Here is a 20992-nt window from a genome sequence, read left to right as displayed (position 1 = left end):
GGCAACCTCCTGCCCACCACTGGCTTGGAGCGGGCTCTGTTGTTCCACTGTTCGTGTCCTACTGCCAACTCAGAGGGGCTGGCTGCTGAGTCCTTCGCCAGCCCCCGACCACTGCCTGCCAGTCTGTTAAAGTGTGCCTCCACAAGCGGTGGTCACAGAGTGGCCGAGCCTGAAGGAGGACAGGACCTCAGGGATCCTGCTGAGGACCTGTCACCAAAGTCCATTAAAACCTCATTTACTCTCGACTTGGAGGAGGCCTCCCTCTGCCTCGCTTGCTTTCCTCACTGACAACGTGCATTAATAGCGGGAATAATATTGGGGGAGGAAGGGCAGCGGCAGCAGAGAAAAGGGAGGTGCTCAAAATGAGGAGAACAAATGTATTGAGAAAACCCACCAGCACCTGCAGGGACCCTAGTTATACACCTGAAGGGAGCTGGCTAATTCCCGTCATTCTCATCTGCTCTGTGGAGAGGGTCATGGTCACCGGGACCCCCCAACTGCATGCACTCCCTTACATCTGCCAGAAGGAATGGCTTCAGGTCAATTACTCTAAGAGCCAAAGCATCATCTTAGGCAGATGTCTTTCAACATCCAGTTGGCTCACATCCAATAATTCTATACAACAGGTCAAATCATTCTGTTTCCTGGGGGTTTAATTTGCAACTAATTTCTCTTACAGGGTTTATCAGGAAGCTCCCGCTGTTTAAAATGAGATGTGCTGGGGAGCGTTATGGAGGTTTCTCTATGTGGTGGACAACCCGAAATGGCTGTTTTGAAAAATGCCCCAGCTGGAACGACTGCAGCCATTTTGTGTGCTCCCCGTCTGCTATCGCCCGCATGTGGGAGCAGACACAGGGCGGCCTCCTGTCCACAGGCTTGATTGAGCGTCTCGATTTCCAGGGGGATCTGAAGCCCAGCTCTGCCCGCACACCAGAGAAGAGCCTCCTAGGTTCTGCCCTATGTCACAACCCTGGAGCTCCAGCGCAGGTCCCAGTGGAAGCCGGCTCGGGAGATAGAAGCAGCCCGGCCAGCCCTGGATGCAGGTTCCCTAACCCAGGTCCCTCGGCCGGGGCATGTACAGGATCTGTGATTTCGTGCATAGGTGCCCACACTGCACAGGCCTGCTCTAAGCACTTAAATAACGCAGCAATGCTTTAAAAATATTTGGTAGGCCAACTAACTTCGGCGAGAGTCAAAAACCCTCATCTCTACCACACACTGGCTCCCCGTCAGTCACAACTGCCAGCACGTCCACTCTGTGCCAGGCCCTGGGCCAGGATCAGAGCCTACTCCCCACTCCCCCAGCAATGACCTTTCCTGTCAGCTTCTCCTTTCAACACCCAAAGGCCTTCAAGGCCAGGCTTAGATGTCACCTTCCTCAAGTGCTGTCCCTAACCACCCTTGGGAGGCATTTTGTCCCTTAGCTGCCCACTCTCCCAATGATTATCTGTTCCATCATCCGTCAATTAATCACCAAGGCCTCATGACATTTCTTCCAGCGCTGGCTTAAACCACCATGTGACTCTGTGTCGTCAACTTCTTATCCTGGGCTAATTCTCCAATTTGACCGAGGTTTCTTTTTGTTGTGTTGTTGTTGTTTTTTAAACTTTTATTTATTTTTCAGTGTGTTTATCCAGGGCCCATCAGCTCCCAGTCAAGTAGTTGTTTCAATCTAGTCATGGAGGACACAGCTCACACTGGCCCATGTGGGGCTCCAACTGGCAACCCTGGTGTTACGAGCATCGTGCTCTAACCACCTGAGCTAACTGGCCGCCCCCTGACCTAGGCTTTTGAGAGCACAGGCTCCATGGGCTCAAGCTGTGTGCCCAAGTGGCCCAGTGCCCGCCTGGTACCCACAGGTTCTCAATGAGCTCAAGCATTTGATTCAGGGAAAAGATAAACTGATGGATTAGAAGTGGGTGGGGGCAGGTTATGACTCGGTAACTCCCAACAGTCCTAGAGGGTAAAGCCCCAACTCCTTCCGGGGGCTCAGAAGGCCCTCCATGAACTCGCCTTCACACGCCCCACAGCTGCACACCTTCCCACCTGCCTTCCACAAACCTCGAAGCTGCAGCCACTCCAGGGCTACTCTCCTCACTTCTGAGGGTGGCACAGACTGTTTAGTTTACTCCCCTACAAAACCATCGCACCCCTCTCCCCCAGACAGCGGCCCCCTCTGAGCTTCCTCAGGACCCTGCTCAGCACCTGTGATGCCACTGGAGGGTCCCCAGGCTACCACGCTGCTCACCTCCTAGTCTTTCAAAACTTGAGTCAAGTTTCAGCTCCGGGGAAGCTGTCCCTGCCTCCTCTTCCTTTGGAACCCAAGTGATCACGTCATTTCCGTGGGGACCTCCACCCTACGACCTGAAGTCTGAGACACTTTGGTGCCTGACCTGGGTCCACAGCTGCCTCCCCAAGGTCTCATTTGTATCAGTGTTCTCAGTGCCTGACACAGGAACTGCCACAGGGGCCGCAAAATGCCTGCTGAATGGACAAAACTCTCCTGGAGCACTGCCACTTCATCTCCAAGTCACCTTGTCTCTGTGGCTGACCTGTGAGGCCCTGGTGGTGATGTCAGACTGTACCCTCCTCTCACCTGTCTGAGGCCTGTCGCCCTCGGCCCATGCTCAGAATCCCGTGCCTTTCACGGAGAGATGGACACTAAGGCATCACTGGTTCTTTACCCCAAGGCTGTTGATCATCAGTCTGTCCAAAGTGGAACTTCTCACTGTGCGACAAGGGCAAGTGGGAGAACAGACCACAGGGCCTGGGGGATGTGGGGTCACAGGAGACCCTGCTGAGGGACAAAGGGGACTGCAATATGGGTAGAGATGAACATGAGCAGTGTTTCTTCCAGGCTCGTGGTACCCACTGAGAACAACAGACCGACAGGAGGCAGGAAAGCCGTGTGTCAGGCACTCACTGCATTTTGCTGTGATAGAGCTCCTTTTCTTTGTAAAGCAACACACTACTCACCTACCTTCTTGCAAAGGAAAACTTGATGGGGATTTATAGCATTCCTGTTGCTCTGAGATCTCCCGGTTACCATGCCGTGGCACAGGGAACGCATCTGGCAGCTCAGAGGAGGGAGGGAAGCGCCAGGGTCAGGGTCAGACCAGACTGTTACCTGCTGGCCTGTGCTTCCACGACACAAATGGGTCCATAAACTGTCAATCTCCCAGAATGGCAGGCGCCCCAGAGGCTCACAATCTCTCGCTGCAGAGCCAGACAAGCGGTCTCTGCATCGCCTATTGTCAAATTTGGGAGACCATGTGCTCCGACAGCCTCAAAGTCAGTCACTCAGGCTCTGCCCAGGCTGCTGGAGGACACGGAGGCTCCTTCAGGACTCAAAGCAAGAATAAGAGTGGGAAGAGAAGTATTAAGCGAGACCTGTGAAATCAGGAGCTTGGGGAAGGCTCCTGGGAAGAGGCGAGGAGGAGGTGACAGTGAGAATTGGTGCAGGAGAGCACGGAGATGTTAGAGGCGTTTTGGAGCCTGGAGTCCTCTGAGACGGGTGCAGGGGGAGATGTGGCTTGAGGAAGGCCTGGAAAGTCTGGACTTGGAATTTGAGCAGGGGAACAACATGATTGGGCATCCAGACAATCATCTGGTGACAGTGACAGGGAGGGAATTGGGTAGGATAGTGGGGGTCCGACATGTGGGCCCTCCCTAGGCCCTTGAAACTCTCCTACTGGGCATCCTTCCCCTTTCTGAGAGCTCCCCTGCAAGGGGGAAGGACAGTACGCTGTCGATACGAGGTACCAGGAACTCCAACAGCCATTTCTCTTTACCCACATGATGCCTTTTAAAATACAACCCTTTAAATAACAGCCTTTAAAATATATTAAAACACATTTTCCTAAAACTAGGTACGGTGAAAAAAATGAGTCTCCCTTTGGAAGCAGGCTTCTGTAGAAAGATACCCCCTGGAGAATCTAGTGCGACTTCAGCGCACAAACAGGTTTCCAGGGAGCTGAGGGGAAGCTGCAGACACCAAGTGTCACGTGCTGTGTGGAGCTCAGCATGACAGTGACAAGTCAGTGACAGAGGCAACGGTAACCTCAGCCACACCCGACGCCCAGCCCACGGAGCCTGTTTGTGGAGGTCGCGTCCCTGAGCCAAGTGGGCCCTCCGTGCTTCCAGTGTGCCCCACTGCTACTACTGCCACCAGCAGAGTAAGTTAGCACGAACGTCACCATAGATCACGCTGATGCCTTCACTTTGGAGACAGGGAAACTGAGGCCCAGAGGGGCTGGCCTTGCCCACACTCACGCCAGCAGTCAGGGGAGCTGCGTGGAGCTCCTGAGTCTTCAGCTCGTGATTCCGCCCCCAGCCACATCACACCTTCCATCCCAGCCCTGTTCTATCTGGCCATTCAGCAATTTACAAGATTCTTGCTGTAAGAACACAGCTCAGTGAAGCTAAGGAGAGGAGCTCGCAAGGCTGGGCCCTCACACTGCACACTCCGAGTGGGGGTTTTCACTCCTTGCTGCAGCCCCAGGTGCTCAGGACGTGCATGGGGAACGACAAGGAGACACCAGAATGAATGTCCACCCCGCTGCAATCGAGGCAGAAAGAGAATGGGGCAAGAAGTCATGGAGAATGACACTACTGGCAGAACAGACCGGAGTGCCAGGAATTGAAGGAGACCCCCGGCAAAAGCGGGGTTTCTCATACCATGGGACCATCCGTCTCAGAATCATGGAGCCAGGTATCAAAAAGCAGATTCTGGCGCTCCAATGAGTCTGTAAGGGGTAGGGCCTAGGAATCTGCATTCTCAATATCACCCCCCCACACACACCTAACCTTCGCTTCCCCATGTGACTATAGTACAAACTGAGGCTGGAAGCTCTGCACTCATGGGTCGTCAGGGCAGCTTGCCCTTCACCCTGACCCAGAATGGTAGGCAGGGCGCTGGTCTGACATCCCTCTGGCTTTTAGAAACTGGCTGGGTCAGGGGCCACTTAGCCTTCCTGGAGAGCGGAGAGCTGGGCAGGCACCCCACTGAGGCTCCACGACCCTGCCCTGCGGGCTCCTGCCTTGGTGGGCCTGTTTAGAGGCTGGGTGGGCTGCTTCCATCGGCAAGGCAGCACTAACTTACACAGTCCACCTGGGGACTCCAGCGTGACTTACCCTTCAGTCTCCAGAGCTGTCCTGCTTACAGCCCTGTAAGGGGCAAGGCACTCTGACCCACGGAAGCTTGGGATTGAGCGGCTTCACTCACCACCTATGAGCCCCAGAGTGAGTCTGGAGCAGAGGGAGCTCCCAAAATCACAAAATTAACTGCCCTGACAGTAGAGAAGCCTGGCTTTTGGTCAGGGGGCTAGCCTCCAGTCCCAGTTTCCTGCGTGACTTTAGGCAAGTCTCTTAACCTCTCTGAGCCTTCATCTCCTCACCTACATAACGGGGACATCTACCGCCCTGGAGTGGTGTGAAGATCAAAGGAGCACAGATGTGCTCAATATGCCAACATAAACACAAGCGTTATTGCTACTGGTATTGTTACTAGCTATGGTATTTCGCTCTCCTTTGGAAGGGGTGTGAGCATGAGGAAAAGGTTTGTTTTTTTCCTTCCAGTTTTAGAGATCAAGAGGTAAATGGGCATTACCTTTCAGCGGCAGGCAAGAAAGCACTTGCATGGCTTATACCTGGCTTGCCCATTTCTCCTGGAAAAGAAGGCAGGGTCCTTGGTAGGAAACTCTGAATGGTCCTTTCATAATTTTGAACTCTCAAATGAGCGTGTGTGTTTGTTAGTACTTATAGAGATGGAACCACCCTTGTCAGGAGAGGAGATAATCGTCAAGCACGTCTCCCTGGCAGAGGCACTGTGTGTAATTAAAGACGATAATTATAGCTCCATGTCTGGTGTCAAACCCAGGGCTCTTTCTAGACATGAACAACTGCGCCTTTCTTGCCCTGTGTGCAAAAACACACAAAGCCCTTTGTGGATGGGGAAAGTCAGGCAGCTCTGTTCTACAGCTAAGAGCAGCTTCTGTGAGCCAAGCCCTTTGGACGGTTTGACCTGGAAGCCTCATCCAGGAGAGTTGGGTCAGACACTCCATTCAGTCTTGCCTCTTCAAGAGTTGGTCCTCTTCAGTCTTGCCTTGCTGCAGGATGAGACCAGGTGCCAGGGCCACTGAGGCAATAGGCAGCAAGCTCCAGCCAGCAGGAAAGAGGGCCAGCTGGCTCCAGGGGCCACACGCTCACCGGCACACAGGGCTCCTCTTTCCCAGCGTCCACTAAGGAGCCAGAACACTGACTCAAGCACTCAGCTGTTCACCTACACTTGCCCACGGAAGCCGCTGTACATAAGAGGTCCTTTGAGTTCTGGAGGGCTCCTGTGACTCTTTACCCCCTGGCACCTTTCTTGCAAGCCCTGGCTCCGGAGCACAGGCTCGGGCAGTGGAAGAAAGGGGCAGGAGACAGGGACTGATGTAATACAGAGAAACTAGCGCTGGGCGTGGAGACCCGAGACATAAGCTCAGTCCCAGCACTGCCTGCTGGGTGACCCTGGGCAGGCTGCCTCCATTCTCTAGGGCTCAGTTTATCTTAAAATAGAATAACGGCTGCCTCCAGGCTTGTTCTGAAGATGAAAAGTGAAGATGTCTACCTAAGAAAGTGCTTTGTAGTCAGTAAAAGGAGAAATAAATATAAACTGTTATGACAATAACCCATACATATAACTGATAGCCAAGGTCCTGGGGGTGGGGGTGGGGGGAAACTAGAGAGAGGCCAACTAATCTACAATATTAATTAGAAATTTCCACAGACGCACAGATTTCCTGAAACAAAGACGTTTTCCTCACAGTCTCCAGAGGAAAAAAGACATCACTTCCTGTAGACCGGGCCCTGGAGGCAGAGCCATGGACACCTCAGGTGGGGCTCCCGCAGGGAAGGAAGGCAGGGGGAGGGCTGCTTCATTCTCCCCCATCCCCCACCCCCTGACTAGACACAGGTGACAACTCCTAAGGGTGCTAACCACTGCAAAGCCCAAGGGGGGGGGGTACATGAGGGTGAGAAGGAGGGTCATTTATACGTCTTGAACTCCCCAGAAACACGGGGACACTGGCTGTCGGAGGCCTTGCTTGGCAACCAACGGTCACTGAACCCCATGTGGCGAATGGAAGGAAGCCTGACCTAGGACTCACCTTGTCACCACTCACTGGGCAGTCCACCCCCACCCTATAACACAAGGGGGCGACTAGACAGCGCCCCAGTCTAGCATGGCTCCAAAGTCCCCACTCTGATTTCCAGCGAGGGGAAAGGTTTTAACAACCAAGTTCAAGCTTTGTAACCAGCACCACACACAGCTCAGGTCGAAGGCAGCAGCCTGGTTCTGTTAATGCCAGGATTTGGCATCAAGTCTGTCACAGACGCTGTGAGGCCTGAGGGTTTAATGGAACCAAAGGCGATTCCACCTGAGTCCCAACCCGAGATTCTGCCCTTCTGTTCGGGAGCCCAGCAAGCCCGGCACGGGGCGTGGGGCTGGAGCCCCAAAAGGCAGCACAGAGCTTTTTATGAGCACTGGGAGCCTTGGGAATTTACATCAACTCTAGGTCCAGCTGAAAATGAGTTTCAAGTCTAGGGGGTAAACAGGCTGAGTATATTAATAACAAATGAAGTCTTCCTCCTAATTCCTGGGTGTAAATTATGAAAATAATGAAAACATCCCCTAGTTTCCTCGGAGGCTCAACGTGACAAGGATCCTTTGCGAGGCTGCCTGGGCTGAACCAGAGGTGGGGCGGGGGGGGGGGGGGGGCGAGGACAGGGGGAGGGGTGGGTGAGCCAAGGCCCCAAGTGTGGTCTTTTCACAGTGCTAAGGCCCCCTTAGCAAAACACTCGCACTCTGTGGGGCCAGTCCTGCAGCTCTGCCTTCCAAGTCTACCTTTAGAGCTTCGGGCTGGGCCACACCCCTTAATGCCTAGGTTCCCACCACGCTTTTGGGCCCAGTCACCAGGTGGAGTGTGTTCTAACCTTGGCCCCCACCCAAACAGAGCAGACCACACCCCCGCTCCCCAGAGCCCCCAGGTAATTGCTTCTATGCCCACACCTGACATACCTTGTGGACAGACTACAGTCACATGGTTACCTCTCACTACAATGGCCCTCCTGGGCGTAGGTCCAGGTGGACTCCACCTCCCAGCACAGCAGGAGCTGAACAGAAGCTGGCAAAGCCCCCTCCTCAGTGGAGAGAGGAACCTGGGGTAGGGCTGCCCCTCCTCCACCTTACCCAGCTGGGTACTGTCCCATCCCCCCCAACCATCCTATCCCCACCCCCAATAGCAGCTGGGCTCTGGATTAACTCTTTCCTTAGCAAAGACTCAACAGATGCAATTCTGAGCAAGGGAATGCAAAATAACACAGAAACAGGAAATAAAGCCCTAGAAAATGCCAAGTGTGTGTGTGTGTGTTGGGGGGGAGGGGAAGCTATCATTCACTCGTTATTTTTAGTTCTCCTGGGTTCTGAAGTTGTTGCTAGGATGGCTCCTCCTCCACTTCAGGCTTCTGCTGTTTGTTATTGGAGAGGGCAGAAGCTGTCCCCCATGGATGCTCAATGGACGTCTGACCCTTCGGTTACCAGGCCCCTCTCCACCATCCTCAGACCTTTCAGCCTAGGGTCGCCCCCTGCCCCTCTGACCACCTGACCTGCTCCTGCTTGGCCTTTGGAACACAGCTCCCAGGACATGAGAAATTCTCCCTGATGTCCCCAGGCAGTTGCTTGAGCCTCTCTCTACTCCTGCTTTCTCACCAGTAAACTGGAGACAATCCCATGACTTAGGGAGGCACCTTAGGGAAGGTGAGGAGGGGGAGCTCTGAGGGCAGCGTTCCTGGCTGAATGCTACCTGGTCCAGTTCTGATTTGAAGAACTGCAGAGTAGGGAAAACAGCAGGTCAGTGAGGTCGGACGTGTGCAGAAGGGCTTCAAGGGAAGGCGACCCCGAACCGTTGGGCCGTGCTGGGTGTAGAAGGGAAAGGCAGAGTGTGAACGAAAGTACCAGGATGGAGCTGAGAGAGGAAGAAATCAACAAGAGACAAATTCCCCCTCCACCTCACTCTGTGCTGGCCAACTGGGGGGAGGGGAATGGAAAGGTCACGTGGAGTCGAACTGAAGGTTGGTTTGTCCTGTGAGGAAGATGAGGACTCAGGCGCCAGCTAGAAGGGGAGCCGGTGGGGAAGGTGGTGACACCAGGAGCCAAGGGAGGGTGACAAGGACAGCACAAAGACTTGAAAGGACCCCAATCTGGTGATGAGATGCTGGAGAGGGTGGCTTCCTGGAAGGCTCTGTGGTTGGGGTTTGGGGACATGAGTGTATAAGCCAGTGCCCAGAAGGCCAAGCAATGGAAGTGAAGCTATAGAAGTACATGCCAGTGCGCTTTAGTCCTTGGGGAATTAAATTCTTGGGGAAGAGCTTACCGATCACCGGCACAGCACTTCACCAGGACAAGCACATCCTGACCTCCTTCACCATGAAGTTCTGGGCCGACGTGACAGTCTGGGAGGGGAGAGTTCCCAGCCCTCAGGTCCCTGTCCGTCAGGGGCCCCCAGTGCAGCACATAAATTCGGATGCAGCAAGGTAAGTGCTGTATCAGCATGACCGTACAAAGAGGGATTGTGGCAGCTGGAATAGGGAGCCCCAACAAAGAGGACCCTCCTCCAGTGCATCGCTTTCTAGGTTGCCAGGGACAATTACAAGCCTGCGTTCTCAAAGGGAGAGAGAAGTGGCATTTTATTGATTTATACTCACGCTGCCTATTTTGAAAAAGGACCAGAAGAGGCAGTGTACCACATCAAAACACATGGGCCAAGCCAACTGAAAGACAGCTGAAAGGTAGGATGGTGCAAAGGCAGGAAGAGGGAGGTGGGGGTGTGTGTGTGGGGAGGACTGAACTTGAGGCACCTGCCAAGTTACCCCACAGGTGGAAAGACTTTGCATCAAAAAAAATGCAAACCTGCTGTTACTCAGCATCTCTCCCTTGCACGGCCAGGCAGAGACCTCTCAAAGGGTGGGGGGAGGAATGGGGCACAGTTCCGGTCAGCCTCCATGACTCAGCTTTCTCATCTGCAAAATGGAAAGGATCCCACTGCTTCCTCCCAGAGCCTCAGGGAGATTCCCTGCATAATCTATAACAAGAGTCTTTTAAATATAGCCCTCTGTCATCATTATAAACTTCCAGAAAGCCAGCTGGAGCCCTTGTTAGAGGAGGGTACTAATTAATTAGTCAAATAATAGGGTGTGGGGCAAAGCACTGCATCTCCTTCAGGCTTTTGGAACAGCAGAGCTGTGGCTGGCCATCTCCTCGGACAGCCTTGCACACCAGCTCCTCTCCCTGGGATGGCCCCCAGGCCACTGGAGCACCTGGACCCTCCTCTGACCCACACACACAAATGCAAAGCTGCCAACCCATCAACTGAACCCATCAACTCCTGTCTCAAGAACCTTCCTTCCCCTGTTTGGATAGGACACTCTGCATCAGGTACCTCTGACACTCATCCTCCCCTTCACCAGGATCCCAGCTTCTCCCTCCTCTCACCCACTGCAACCCAAGGCTGGCAATCTCTCCCCCCGCCACCACCCGCTCCTGCCTGCAGCACCTTACAGCCTCAGCCCTGGCCTAGATGACTGTCGTAGCCACAGAACCAGTCTCCCTGCCTCTTGCTTCTCTCTTTGCTCTAATCCATCCCACACACCCAGGCAGGCACAACTTCCTAAACAACTTCCTAACCGTGTCACACCCTGGCTCAGGAATGGGTGATGCTTCCCCACAGCCTCCATGTGCTGCCCTCCACACAGGGTGCTGTTAGGTGGGTGAGGATGCCAGGAGCGGTGCTGCCCATTGACCTGAGTCTCCCTGAGCCCGTTTCTGGACAGGCATTTCCATCGATTTCTGTGCCTTCAGATCTCTTAATGTCTCTCTGGGATTCTGAAAGGCAAGGGGCAGGGATCCCAGGGAGGTGAGCTCCTCTAGCTCACATTCCCGTTCCTTTCTTTCTTTCTACCGTTGGCAGAATGCCCATTTCTCTCCCGGCTGCCAGGAAAGTGAAGGAGTTAGGGGCTGTGTTCTGGGGGTCTGGACCTGGCTGCCAAGTGCTCAGCAGGATATCGCAGTCACACCTAGGAGGCTGGGTGCCAGCACACAGAACAGTGCTTGCTGCTCTGGGGAAATCCATGACGACCTCCAGTCTGTGCTCTTGCATGGAGGCCAAGAAGAAAGAAGAATGCGGCTGCCAGAAGACGACAGCACTGGGATCTTCCTACCTTCTGAAGGTGGCCAGGGCCGTTGGGACAAGTCTCCACTCTGTTCATGACTTGGAGAAAGCCCCTGACTTCCAGGCCTCTAAGTGACCCTCGGCTGCAGTGTCTGGGATACAGACCTCCTTGTACCAGACTTCCCAGGACTGAGTTTACGGGAATCATGGTTATGTAGCACCTCCTGCTTGATCCGGCACCTGGAGTATAAGCTTCATGACAACAGGGACTTTGTTTTGTTCCCTGCTCACCCCCTGGAGCACAGAAGAGCACCAGCACACAGCAGAGGGTCGCAAACACCCACCCCATGAATGAATGCATCACTTTGTTCCCTGACTACTGCCCTGTAAGGTCAGGCCAGTGGGCCTCGGCAACATGGGACAAGTTGTTTACAGTGAGTAGTTGTGTACGGTCTGCTTCCTTTTCTTTCACTCATTCTCTATATACACCTGTATTCCTGGGCTCATGTATTCAACTGGTGAATCCTTCCTGGGCCCAAAGAGGACATGGAGATGGGCAGGACCCAGTCCCTTCCTCAAGGAGCTCTCAGCCAGGGAGGGAGCGGCAACAGGAAGCACGAGCAGATGCCCCATGCAGCCACCAGGTGGAGACAGGACTGGTCGCCAAGACTGATGGAGCAAGGCACCCAGGCCTCCTGCCTGACTCCCACCCAGAGGCCAAGCCACCTCCTGCCCAACCTCCCATTCATTTAGCAACTGGCTGAACCCGGTCTTTCCAGATCTGGCAATCCTCAGCGGAGGATGGGGTATCTGTGGGCTCCTGAGGGGCCACAGCACGTCTGTTCACCAGTCCTGGGTACTTGGAATTAATCAATACACTCATGTAGTCAACAACTATTTACTGAGCACCTACTTTCTGCCAGGTACTACTTTAGGTACTGAAGTTCCAGCAGGGAACAGACACTGCGAAGCCCACAGCTTAGTGGCAGACAGACTAAACAAGGTAAAGTGTAAGTAAAACATACGGTGTGCTACATAGTAGTGAGCAGTGTGAAGGAAGAAAGTCAAGCAGACAAGGGGGAGGATGTGCTGGGAATGGGCTGAAATTAAGGATAAACGGCCAGGGAAGGTCTTGCTGAGAAAGCCATTTTGAGTTAAGACCTCAAGTGTGGCTTTGCTCAATGCCACCCTCTCTGTGTAGCCCACACGAGCCTGCAGGAGGCTGTACCACCCCTTCCTTCTGTTCTTTCTCCAGTGTCACTCTTCTTGGCTTGTTTTATACTGCAGACATCAGTGCTTGTCGGGGCCTTGTCAACCTCCCCCCTGTGACGGGGGCAGCCGGGGGACAGGAACTGGACATCTGGCACATAGGAGGTATGCGTCAATGACTATCCAGCTTTCCATGGCCTAGTCCAGTCCTGTTGCAACTTCCCTGAAAAGCTGGACAAGCTCCGTACCAAGGGTCCATGGGGTGAGAGAACAGGAAGTGATTGCCAGCTTCCGGCCCACTGGTCACCATGGAAACCCAGGTTTCATGTTCTCCTCCCCGATTGCTGCCCTCCCCTCCTGACTTCCCTGGGCCTGGAGCTCAGTAGGTAAGCACCACCAGACTGGGTGTGTGAGCCATGCTATTTCTCAAGATCAGGAAAGTCATCGGGTGACTAATATAAAATCTATTTACATTTGATTATCTTCTTCCTGTCCGGTAGGTAAGTCATTCCGGTAAATGATAGAGCAGCCAGGGAACTCTGCATAGTCCATGACCAAGCCATTTATCTGCCAGGAAGGTGTAAGGGCAGGTTTCAAAACAAGGCTGAGGAGCCATAGGTTAGAAGTCAGGAGACTCACTCTGCGGCTTGCTGCTGTGGAACCTCGGCCGGCTTGTACTTGGCCTCTCGGGGCCTCAAGCACAAAGGTGCTGGATGGAAAGGGCTGCTCTTCAGAAACAGTTCCATCCCCGGGCCGGGGGAGAGCTGTGACCACGAGGACAGGCTGAAGCCTGGGGTGACTTGGTGAGACCAGGAAGGAGCATGGGGCCTGCAGAGGGTGAGAGGCAGCCTGGCTGAAGGGGAGTGAAGGAGCGTGGGGATGGGTCGGGGAGCAGAGCTGCAGAGGACACGGGATAAGGAAGCGGCGAGGGCACGGACATTCTGGGACCAGAGTCAACGGGCAGTGTAGAGCTGGGAAGGGCCTAGACTCAGGGGCCCAGACAGAAAGGACCTTTACTTTCCCAGCTACCAGGACAGGAGCACGGCAGAGCCTCGAACCAGGGGGCAGAGATGATGGAGAACACAAGAGGAAGGTGGAAATCTCAGGTAGGGTGGCCAGAGATGGCCTCGCTGACACACGGTCAGGACTCAAAGACCGCCTCCTTCTTTGAGAAGCATTCAGGGGCTTTACTCCAGAATTCAAGAACAGCAGCTCCAGGAAGAGCCTCTGGAGCCTGTCTATCCAGAGGGGTGCAAACCTGCAGTTCCTAGCCCTCTGTCCTGATGAAGAGGGCAGCATGTAGGCTCCTGGGAGAGTGCCGGGACCGGCTCTTCCTTACAACCTGGCAAGACCTGGGCTGGTGACATGTGGAAGTTAGGGGAAGGGGGGGCCAGATGAGGTGCAGTCCTGACCAGGACAGCTGGAGAAGCCCAATGCGACCACAGAAGAAGGGAACCTAAGGGTTTATAAAGACCTTCATGGCACCTAGGGAAGAAGGCAAAATCTGATTTTTCAGATGAGGGAACTGAGGCCCAGAGAGGGAAAGCAACCTGCCTCAGGACACACAGCAGACCAGAACAGAGCCAGAGCTAGAACCCACATTTCCTGCCTCCTTCCTCCCAAAATAGGCCAGAATTGGAACACAGAACTGGACTTGAACATGGTACACACCACCATTCTCTCAGAAAGCCTGCTGCTGCTAGAAGTGGCCATGAGGAAGACGAGAAAATACAAAAGGATGTGCACCCCCCCCGACCCCCACCTTTAAAATCGGTGACTGGCTTTACCTGGTCATGCCTACTAGCTAGCACAAAGGGTTAAAAAGGGCAGAACACAGTTGTCAGCAAGGAAAACAGCCACCTCAGGACAGTGGTTCTGTGTGAAATGGCTTTCTTTTAATTTCCTCTTATTATGCTATAAAGTTGATTTAATAATAAAAACAGGCTAAAGACTTTTTAATGTATAATAGCTTATAAGATTAAAAATTATGGGAAAATGCTTTCAATTAATGTGTGTGTGATTCACCCTGTGAGATGACACTTTGAACAATTTTATAAGGATGTTGGGGGTGGGGTCACACATAAAAAGGGGGCCTAAGTAACTGTAAAATTCCCAGTTATTCCTGCAGATCTTCCGGGAGTACGGGACAGATGTGAGTGTTTTAGCTGCAAGCGAGGGCTCCAGAGGCGCTGCTTTTCCTGGTTTTGCCACTTAACATTTCTGAGTCTCAGTATTCCCAGCTGTAAAGTAGGGGGTGACAGAAGTACCTACACCTCCCAGGCTCCTTGTGAGGATGACCTGAACTAAACACGGAAAGTGCTTGCAGCAGTGCCTGGCACACAGAGAAGCCCTCTGCAGGCACTAACGACCACCATCCCCATCACCATTACCACCTTGGGTACGTCTAAGAATTTCTGGGGAGAAAGGATCCCTGCTGAGAATATTCTGTGCCTTTAGGCGAACTAGGGCTTCGTGATCCCAACAATCTTTACAAGCTCTCGTCCCACCCGCGTGCTCTTCCTATCATCGTCCTATCAAAAGCCTCACCTCCCACCACTCCTCTCCTACAAAAAGGTCTCACACCCCCGTGCCTTTGCTCAAGCTCTTCCCTCTGCCTGGATTACCAGACCCAGTTCTCATCACCACCACGTCCCACCTCCCACCCCACCTGGATTGTCCAAACTGGAAGCCTCTGAACTCCCAGAGATTCACCCGCTCACGTCCGTGCACCAACCACTGACCACCTGGGTCCGTGCCTGTTTTCCTGCTTCACGGACATTCCTGGGAGCAGTGACGGCATCTGCCCAGGCCAAGGTGACCAAGTGTACTGAACAGGGCCTGAGGGCCTCCTGCTTTACTGTCCTGTTGGTTTGGCCACCCACCTGCAGGTGGGCAGAGGCTCCCCTACAGGAACTGGCCAGAGAATTCAACAGAACTAAATACCAAGAGAAGGACCAACAGGCCCTCTGCCCCCAGTAACAATTTCACGCACATGTTCTTCCACCCGAGACTCAGGTCAGCGTTGTGTGCCGTTTCACAAGGACACTGCAGCCCTCAATAGGCTACGCTTCCTGACCCACCCAGGCACCCTCGTGGGCCTGACTCAGAGCCCAGTGCCCTTGCCACCCAGCAGCAGGTCTCTATGCATCGGACACCCCCAAGCCCGTGATGGAGACTTGGGGAAGAGGCAAAGAATCAGCTGTGAGGCAGGGCTTTGGAGGAAGGTGGCCTGGCTCTACGGACCTGGGGACGTTAAATACATAGACACCGGGGCAGGCAGGAAACCCAGAAGTGCTCTGATTCTTCCTCTTCAGTTTATACACGAGGAAACTGAGGCCCAGATGGCATGAAAAAGGCCAAGACCAGAATCTGAGCTTGAAAGATGGGCCAAGCAAAATGTAAAGGGGAGCTAGGACTAAAGAGTTAGCACGAGCCCGGCTGGCACTGAGAAAGGAAACCGCTGGCCCTAAGCAGATCCTCTCCTCCTCAGAGTTGGTCTCAGGTGCTCCGTTTGAGGGCTGGTCCTGGGTGTCTAATGATGAGACAGCACACGGTGAATCATGACACCTTGCAGCTCAAGGTTGACACAGAGCTCAGAGGTCACCTGAGCCAACCCTCCACCTGAGACTTAGCTACCTTTATGTCATCTCCCAATACTGGCTGTCTCGCCTCTGCTTGGATACCTTTAGGGATGAGCAACTCGCTGCCACACTAGACAGCTTCATTATTTGTTCAGTGGGTTGAAAAAAATCCTCAAAAGGATTATGACTTTCTGAGCCTCAGTTTCCCCACCTGTAAAAAGGAAAGCTTGAACTGGATCACTGATCACTGACTTAGCACCTGGGTTCCATAGAGCCCTCGGGTTTTACGGCGGTAACTCCAGAGCCGCTGCTGGAGTGCAAGAGGCAATGGGGGCAGACAGACAGGCCCAGGCCATGCATGGCATCTAGGCTGTGAGGCTCTGTGGAGAGCTAGCTGAGCCTCCACCATGGAGCCAGAACCTAATTCCTGCGGGTGACATGAAGGGGAGTCTGCAGAGAGGGAAGTAGAGGCAGACAAAGGGGAGGGGGTGGGAGGAGCCGCTGGGGAAACAGGCGTGCTTCTCCACACCCTCCGTCCCTGCCATAGCCCACGGGGCTGGGCCAAGTTCTCTGTTCACAAAAGCACACCTCCCAAAGTCTCCCACCACCTGCTGCATGGAGCCGAGACCACACAGCACAAAATCTCATCCGTTAATCACAGGCATGTCAGCTATGCTGGGGAGTCTGAAAATCAAGCTGCAGGGCACCAGGATGGGCTGGGGCCTGGAGAGAATGTTCTGCACAGTGGTTAAAACAGGGCCTCAGCCGCCAGTCCCACAACTGACTACCCAGTTGGGTTGCCTTGCACGGGTTACTTAACCTCTCTGCCTCGGTTTCTTCATCAGTACAATGGGCACCTACATGTCAAAGGGTGATGCTTCACAGCTGCCTCCACTGCTGTTGCTGTTTTTACTGACCCATCATTCCATAAATAGGTCAAAACAGGCACAGAATGTGCTGTCCAAGGTCAAAAAGCCAGTTGGCACTGGCTGCACACTCTAAGGCTACTGCTTTGCAGGGGAAAACTTTGCAGGGGTCATTCAGGTAACAAGTGGCTGTCCCAGGTCTGCTCGACTCCAGCCTGGGCTCCTTCCTTCTGCACGACACAGAGAAACACCATCTCAGCCAGAGAGGGCAGGCTCTGCCTGGCATGGTATTCTTATGCACAAAAGATGCCTGCCCTCTTACTAGAAGTTTCATGTACACATACACGTAAGTGTTACAGCATCCTAAAAAAGTCATCCTAAAAGGATGAGCGTAACTTTTCCTGTGCCAGTCCCCTGCCCCACTGCCGTCACCAGCACCCATCTCTGTCCCCCACCTCCGTCTCCTATTAGCTCGGTGAGCTGCTTCCTGGAACATTTATGGACCCAGCCCCCATCCCTGTCATCAGCTACTGGTGACGTTATACACAAAGAATTCCCAGTCAAAGGGAGCCGCGGCAAGGTCATTACAACCAGAAAGCATTCTGTTTAATCACCTATTTCCTTAAAAACACAAAATGTGGGTAAATTTGGACATAGCCTCCCAGCTAGGAAAAGGCCCAGAGCAGCAAATACGAGGATGCTTCTTTGGAAAGAGAAAACACAGCGATCTTAACAGGCTCCTGCTGAACTCAAACTGCCCTGCTTGGACCTGGTCCCTGTGGGGGTGCCTCATTAAAAAGCCAAAGTCCCACATGGCAATTCTGCCCAGCTAAGTGGCTACTCAATGCTGAGTTCCCTGGCAGCACCCAGGAGGAACCCAACTCCATTCCAAAGGTGCCTGACAGCAGCGGGGCCTCCACAAAGGCTCCCAGCAGATGTCCCCTCCCCACCTCCCTTCAGCCCCCCATCCCACGTTCTGGAGATGCAGGTCTGAGCCCCTCACTTCTACTTGTGTGACCCCAGGGAACTGACTTGTCCTCAGTTTCCCTCACCTATAAAATAAGACACCTCCTCCTTTCGCAGGGACATAGTGAGGCGTGTATGTCAAAGGGCCCAGCACAGATTCTGGGAGCCAGTCTCAGATGGCTCCTGCCATTTCCTCGTGTCCCGGATACCCCAGCATCAAATACAAACACTACACTTCCTTCAGTGCTCCGCCCCAAAGACTGCCCTGCCAAGCACCGGCCACACTTGGCAGTCTGCCTCCAATTTACTATGTGTCCTTGAATAAGTCCCTCACCTTCCCTAACCTCAGTTTCCCCATCTGTAAAATGGGGTCATTGGGTTTAGATGAGCTTGAAGATCCTTTGCTACCCTGACGCCTGAATGTGCCAGTGTCCCCAAGTCACTCCGGTAACCAGTACTCCTCTAAGCCCAGGCTGATGCCTGCTGGACGCAAGACCGGCCGGAACTGCGGGGCCGTAGCTCATTGCCAGCCTCTGGTGCTGCCACAGCTGGTGTTTCACAGTGGAGCGATGGGATGTGATGACAGGAGAGGGCGTTACCGCATCCTGAGGTGAGGACTCCACCAGCAGATCTGGTTCCCTGAGTCACTGGAGAAGAGCAGGCTGCCCCTCTCAGGACCCCAGCCCCAAACGCACCCTCAGCTCTCGGCTTCTTGCTGCCCACAGAAGCTGCTTTGCCAGGAGAGATTGGGGAGATGGGAGCGAGTGTGAGCCGTGGCCCTCTAGAAGTTTGGCCTAAGTCTCTGGTCAACCACTCCCTGGCCCTTCCCAGGGTGGCCGGGTGTTCTGGAGGCCACACAGATGGCCAGAGAATTGCTTCCCACGAACTGGAGGAGCAGGAGGCAGAGTTCTGGAAGCAGGGCGTGGACTGCACCCAGACCCTTCAGCCAATGTCCTACGTGGTCTCCACAGCCCTAAGGGTTTACATTCCACATGGGCCCAGCACATACTAAGTGCTTAGTAAATGTCCTTCCTTTCCCTCCCTTCTTGCAACTAAGGAGGAATCAAGAAAAACTGCTCAAAGGCATGAACTCCAAACAAACAAACAATAAGAGGGACAAAGAAGGAGCCATCTGTATCCCAAAGACATAAAGGGCACGATTCAATAGGTCTCAAAATTAGGGTTGCCCCCCCTCCTGGTCACTCTCCTGCATTCTTCAGCACTTTACACTCCTGCCTGTGCGGAGCCGGAGGGGGCCAACCCACACAGGGCCTCTTCTGCCTCTGGCTCCCAGCAGCACCCATGCGGGGGTAGGAGAGTGGGGTTCTCTTGTGCTAGCATTTCCCCACCCCCCACCCACCCCACCCCAGATCTGTCCCCAGAAGGCTGATAGCTGATAACTCTGAGAACTGATAACCATTCATTCTTTAAAGATGCTCCAGGCATTGTCCCAGCAAAAAGAGGGCCTCAGGATACTACACACCCAGCCACATTCTTCTGGGCCCCATACAATTGCTTTGACAAGGTTCTGTCTTCTTGAAGGGCCAACAGGAAAACAGCCACGGGGAACTCTCTCCCTCCCTCCGGTGTTTCCATCAACACACGTGGTAGACCAGGACTCTTTCTGCAGCTTCCAGCCCCAAAACAAAGATTCCTTATGGGGCCAAGGATCCAGTCTGTCTCCTTAGACTAGGTAGGGACAGCCAGGTGACCTGGCCCGCTATGTTTTTGCCCTGGCTGCTAAGAGGCTCCAAGTTCAGTTTCTATCTCAAATGCTGTATCTTTCTTCAGTCAGAAATTCCTGATAGAATGTTCCCCCCTCTTCTCCCCATTGAATTCTCCGACCCTGTCTTGGTTCACTGTGCTTGGTACTCTGGTGTCTGGACCTGCACTGTCCCTGCCAGGTTCTTCCCGAAGACGTAGGTAGAACACGAACTGGTAAAACTGTGGTGAAGAGTCCACATGGTGCCGCCTTCCAACCAGCACTTTGAAAGCACAAACCTTCCCCTGCTGAGGTTGGCTGGGGTCTGCCTCCCCTTCACCTCCCTGCTGAGCGGAGCGCCCCATGCGCTGCTTCTGCTTACCTGTCATGATCCTCTGGGCCTCGTAAGGCTCCATGTACCCCGCGCTCTCCCCCTTCCCTGCTTTGCTCTTGAGATCATTCTTGGCGTCGAAGGGATCTGAGTAGTCGTCAGCGATAATCACCTGCAGGAAGGAAGATGGCAGGGTGAGTCCACTGTTGGCTTTCTGCTTCACTTCTGTTCACAGCCAGGCTTTGCTCCAACACACAGAAACCGAGCCTGCGCCACACCGGCAAGGAGGCGGAGGGGGAGGCAGGAACACGAGGGGGGCCCACCCTCAGAAAGCTCCAATTCTTACAGGGGTGACAAAGGGACCCACGCCGGCCGTGCCGCGCTACGAGAGCAGGGCCGCAGGGGCTGTGTGCTGTGTGGGCTGTTCTGGGCACAGGAAGTGAGAGCAGAAGGGCATGTGGGGAGAGGAGCACAGAGGCAAGAACCTGGAGGGTGTCTGTGGGGAATGTGAGTTGCTCAATTTAATGGAATGGAAATGGAGGCAAGTTGGAAAGGAGCTCGCAGAAAGCCTGGAAATGCTGACAAGCTCCCAGTGCTGGCTGAGGCATAGAAGAGCTTGTCTAGAGATGATTATGTTCAGCGTTCCATTCTCCCCAAATCTGGAACACCATCACGCCTTGGGTAATCAGACAACAATTTGGTGAGATCAACGCACTGCAAAGACTATTGTGGCCCCAGATGGGCCCAGTGAAAACGCAAAAGCAGCTCAGGGATGGACGGAGAGACTGCCAGGGCCAGAAACGAAGGGGCTTGGAAGCAAAAAATCAGAAGAGCCTTCTACAACAGATGGGGAAGCTGAGGTCCAGAGGGGCGAGGGGCTTGACCAAGACCCGTGGCCGGACCCTCTGCTCCCAGAGCCCTTCCTACCCTCCTTGTCTGCATTCCAGAAAACAGCAAAATTTCACAACAAATAGTGACCCGTGGGTAGACAGTGGGGGCAGGGAGGGGAGTCCCATGAGAACGTGAGAAGCTGGGATTGGAACACTTTAGAGATAGTTCCACATTTTCCGTGGAGAAGGGTGAAAATTCTCAGTTGGCGGCTAAGTGTGACAATGACAACTTTCCTTTTC

General features: G+C 53.8%; 1 protein-coding gene across 2 annotated transcripts in view; it reads right to left on the bottom strand.

Moving 5' to 3' along the window:
• The window catches only part of SHB (SH2 domain containing adaptor protein B), a 131370-nt gene that overhangs the window by 65871 nt on the left and 44507 nt on the right, over window positions 1–20992 (bottom strand). For both annotated transcript variants that reach the window (XM_019729169.3, XM_019729168.3), the window contains exon 2: window positions 19914–20034. In XM_019729169.3, coding sequence (XP_019584728.1) covers window positions 19914–20034 — 121 coding nt within the window. The remainder of the gene's footprint in view (window positions 1–19913; window positions 20035–20992) is intronic.

Source organism: Rhinolophus sinicus, chromosome 16, assembly GCF_057876585.1.
Source record: "Rhinolophus sinicus isolate RSI-liver-muscle chromosome 16, RSI-T2T, whole genome shotgun sequence".
NCBI classification, from domain to species: domain Eukaryota; kingdom Metazoa; phylum Chordata; class Mammalia; order Chiroptera; family Rhinolophidae; genus Rhinolophus; species Rhinolophus sinicus.
The sequence above is the reverse complement of the archived record's forward strand: the minus strand, read 5'-3'. Positions and strand labels throughout refer to the sequence as shown.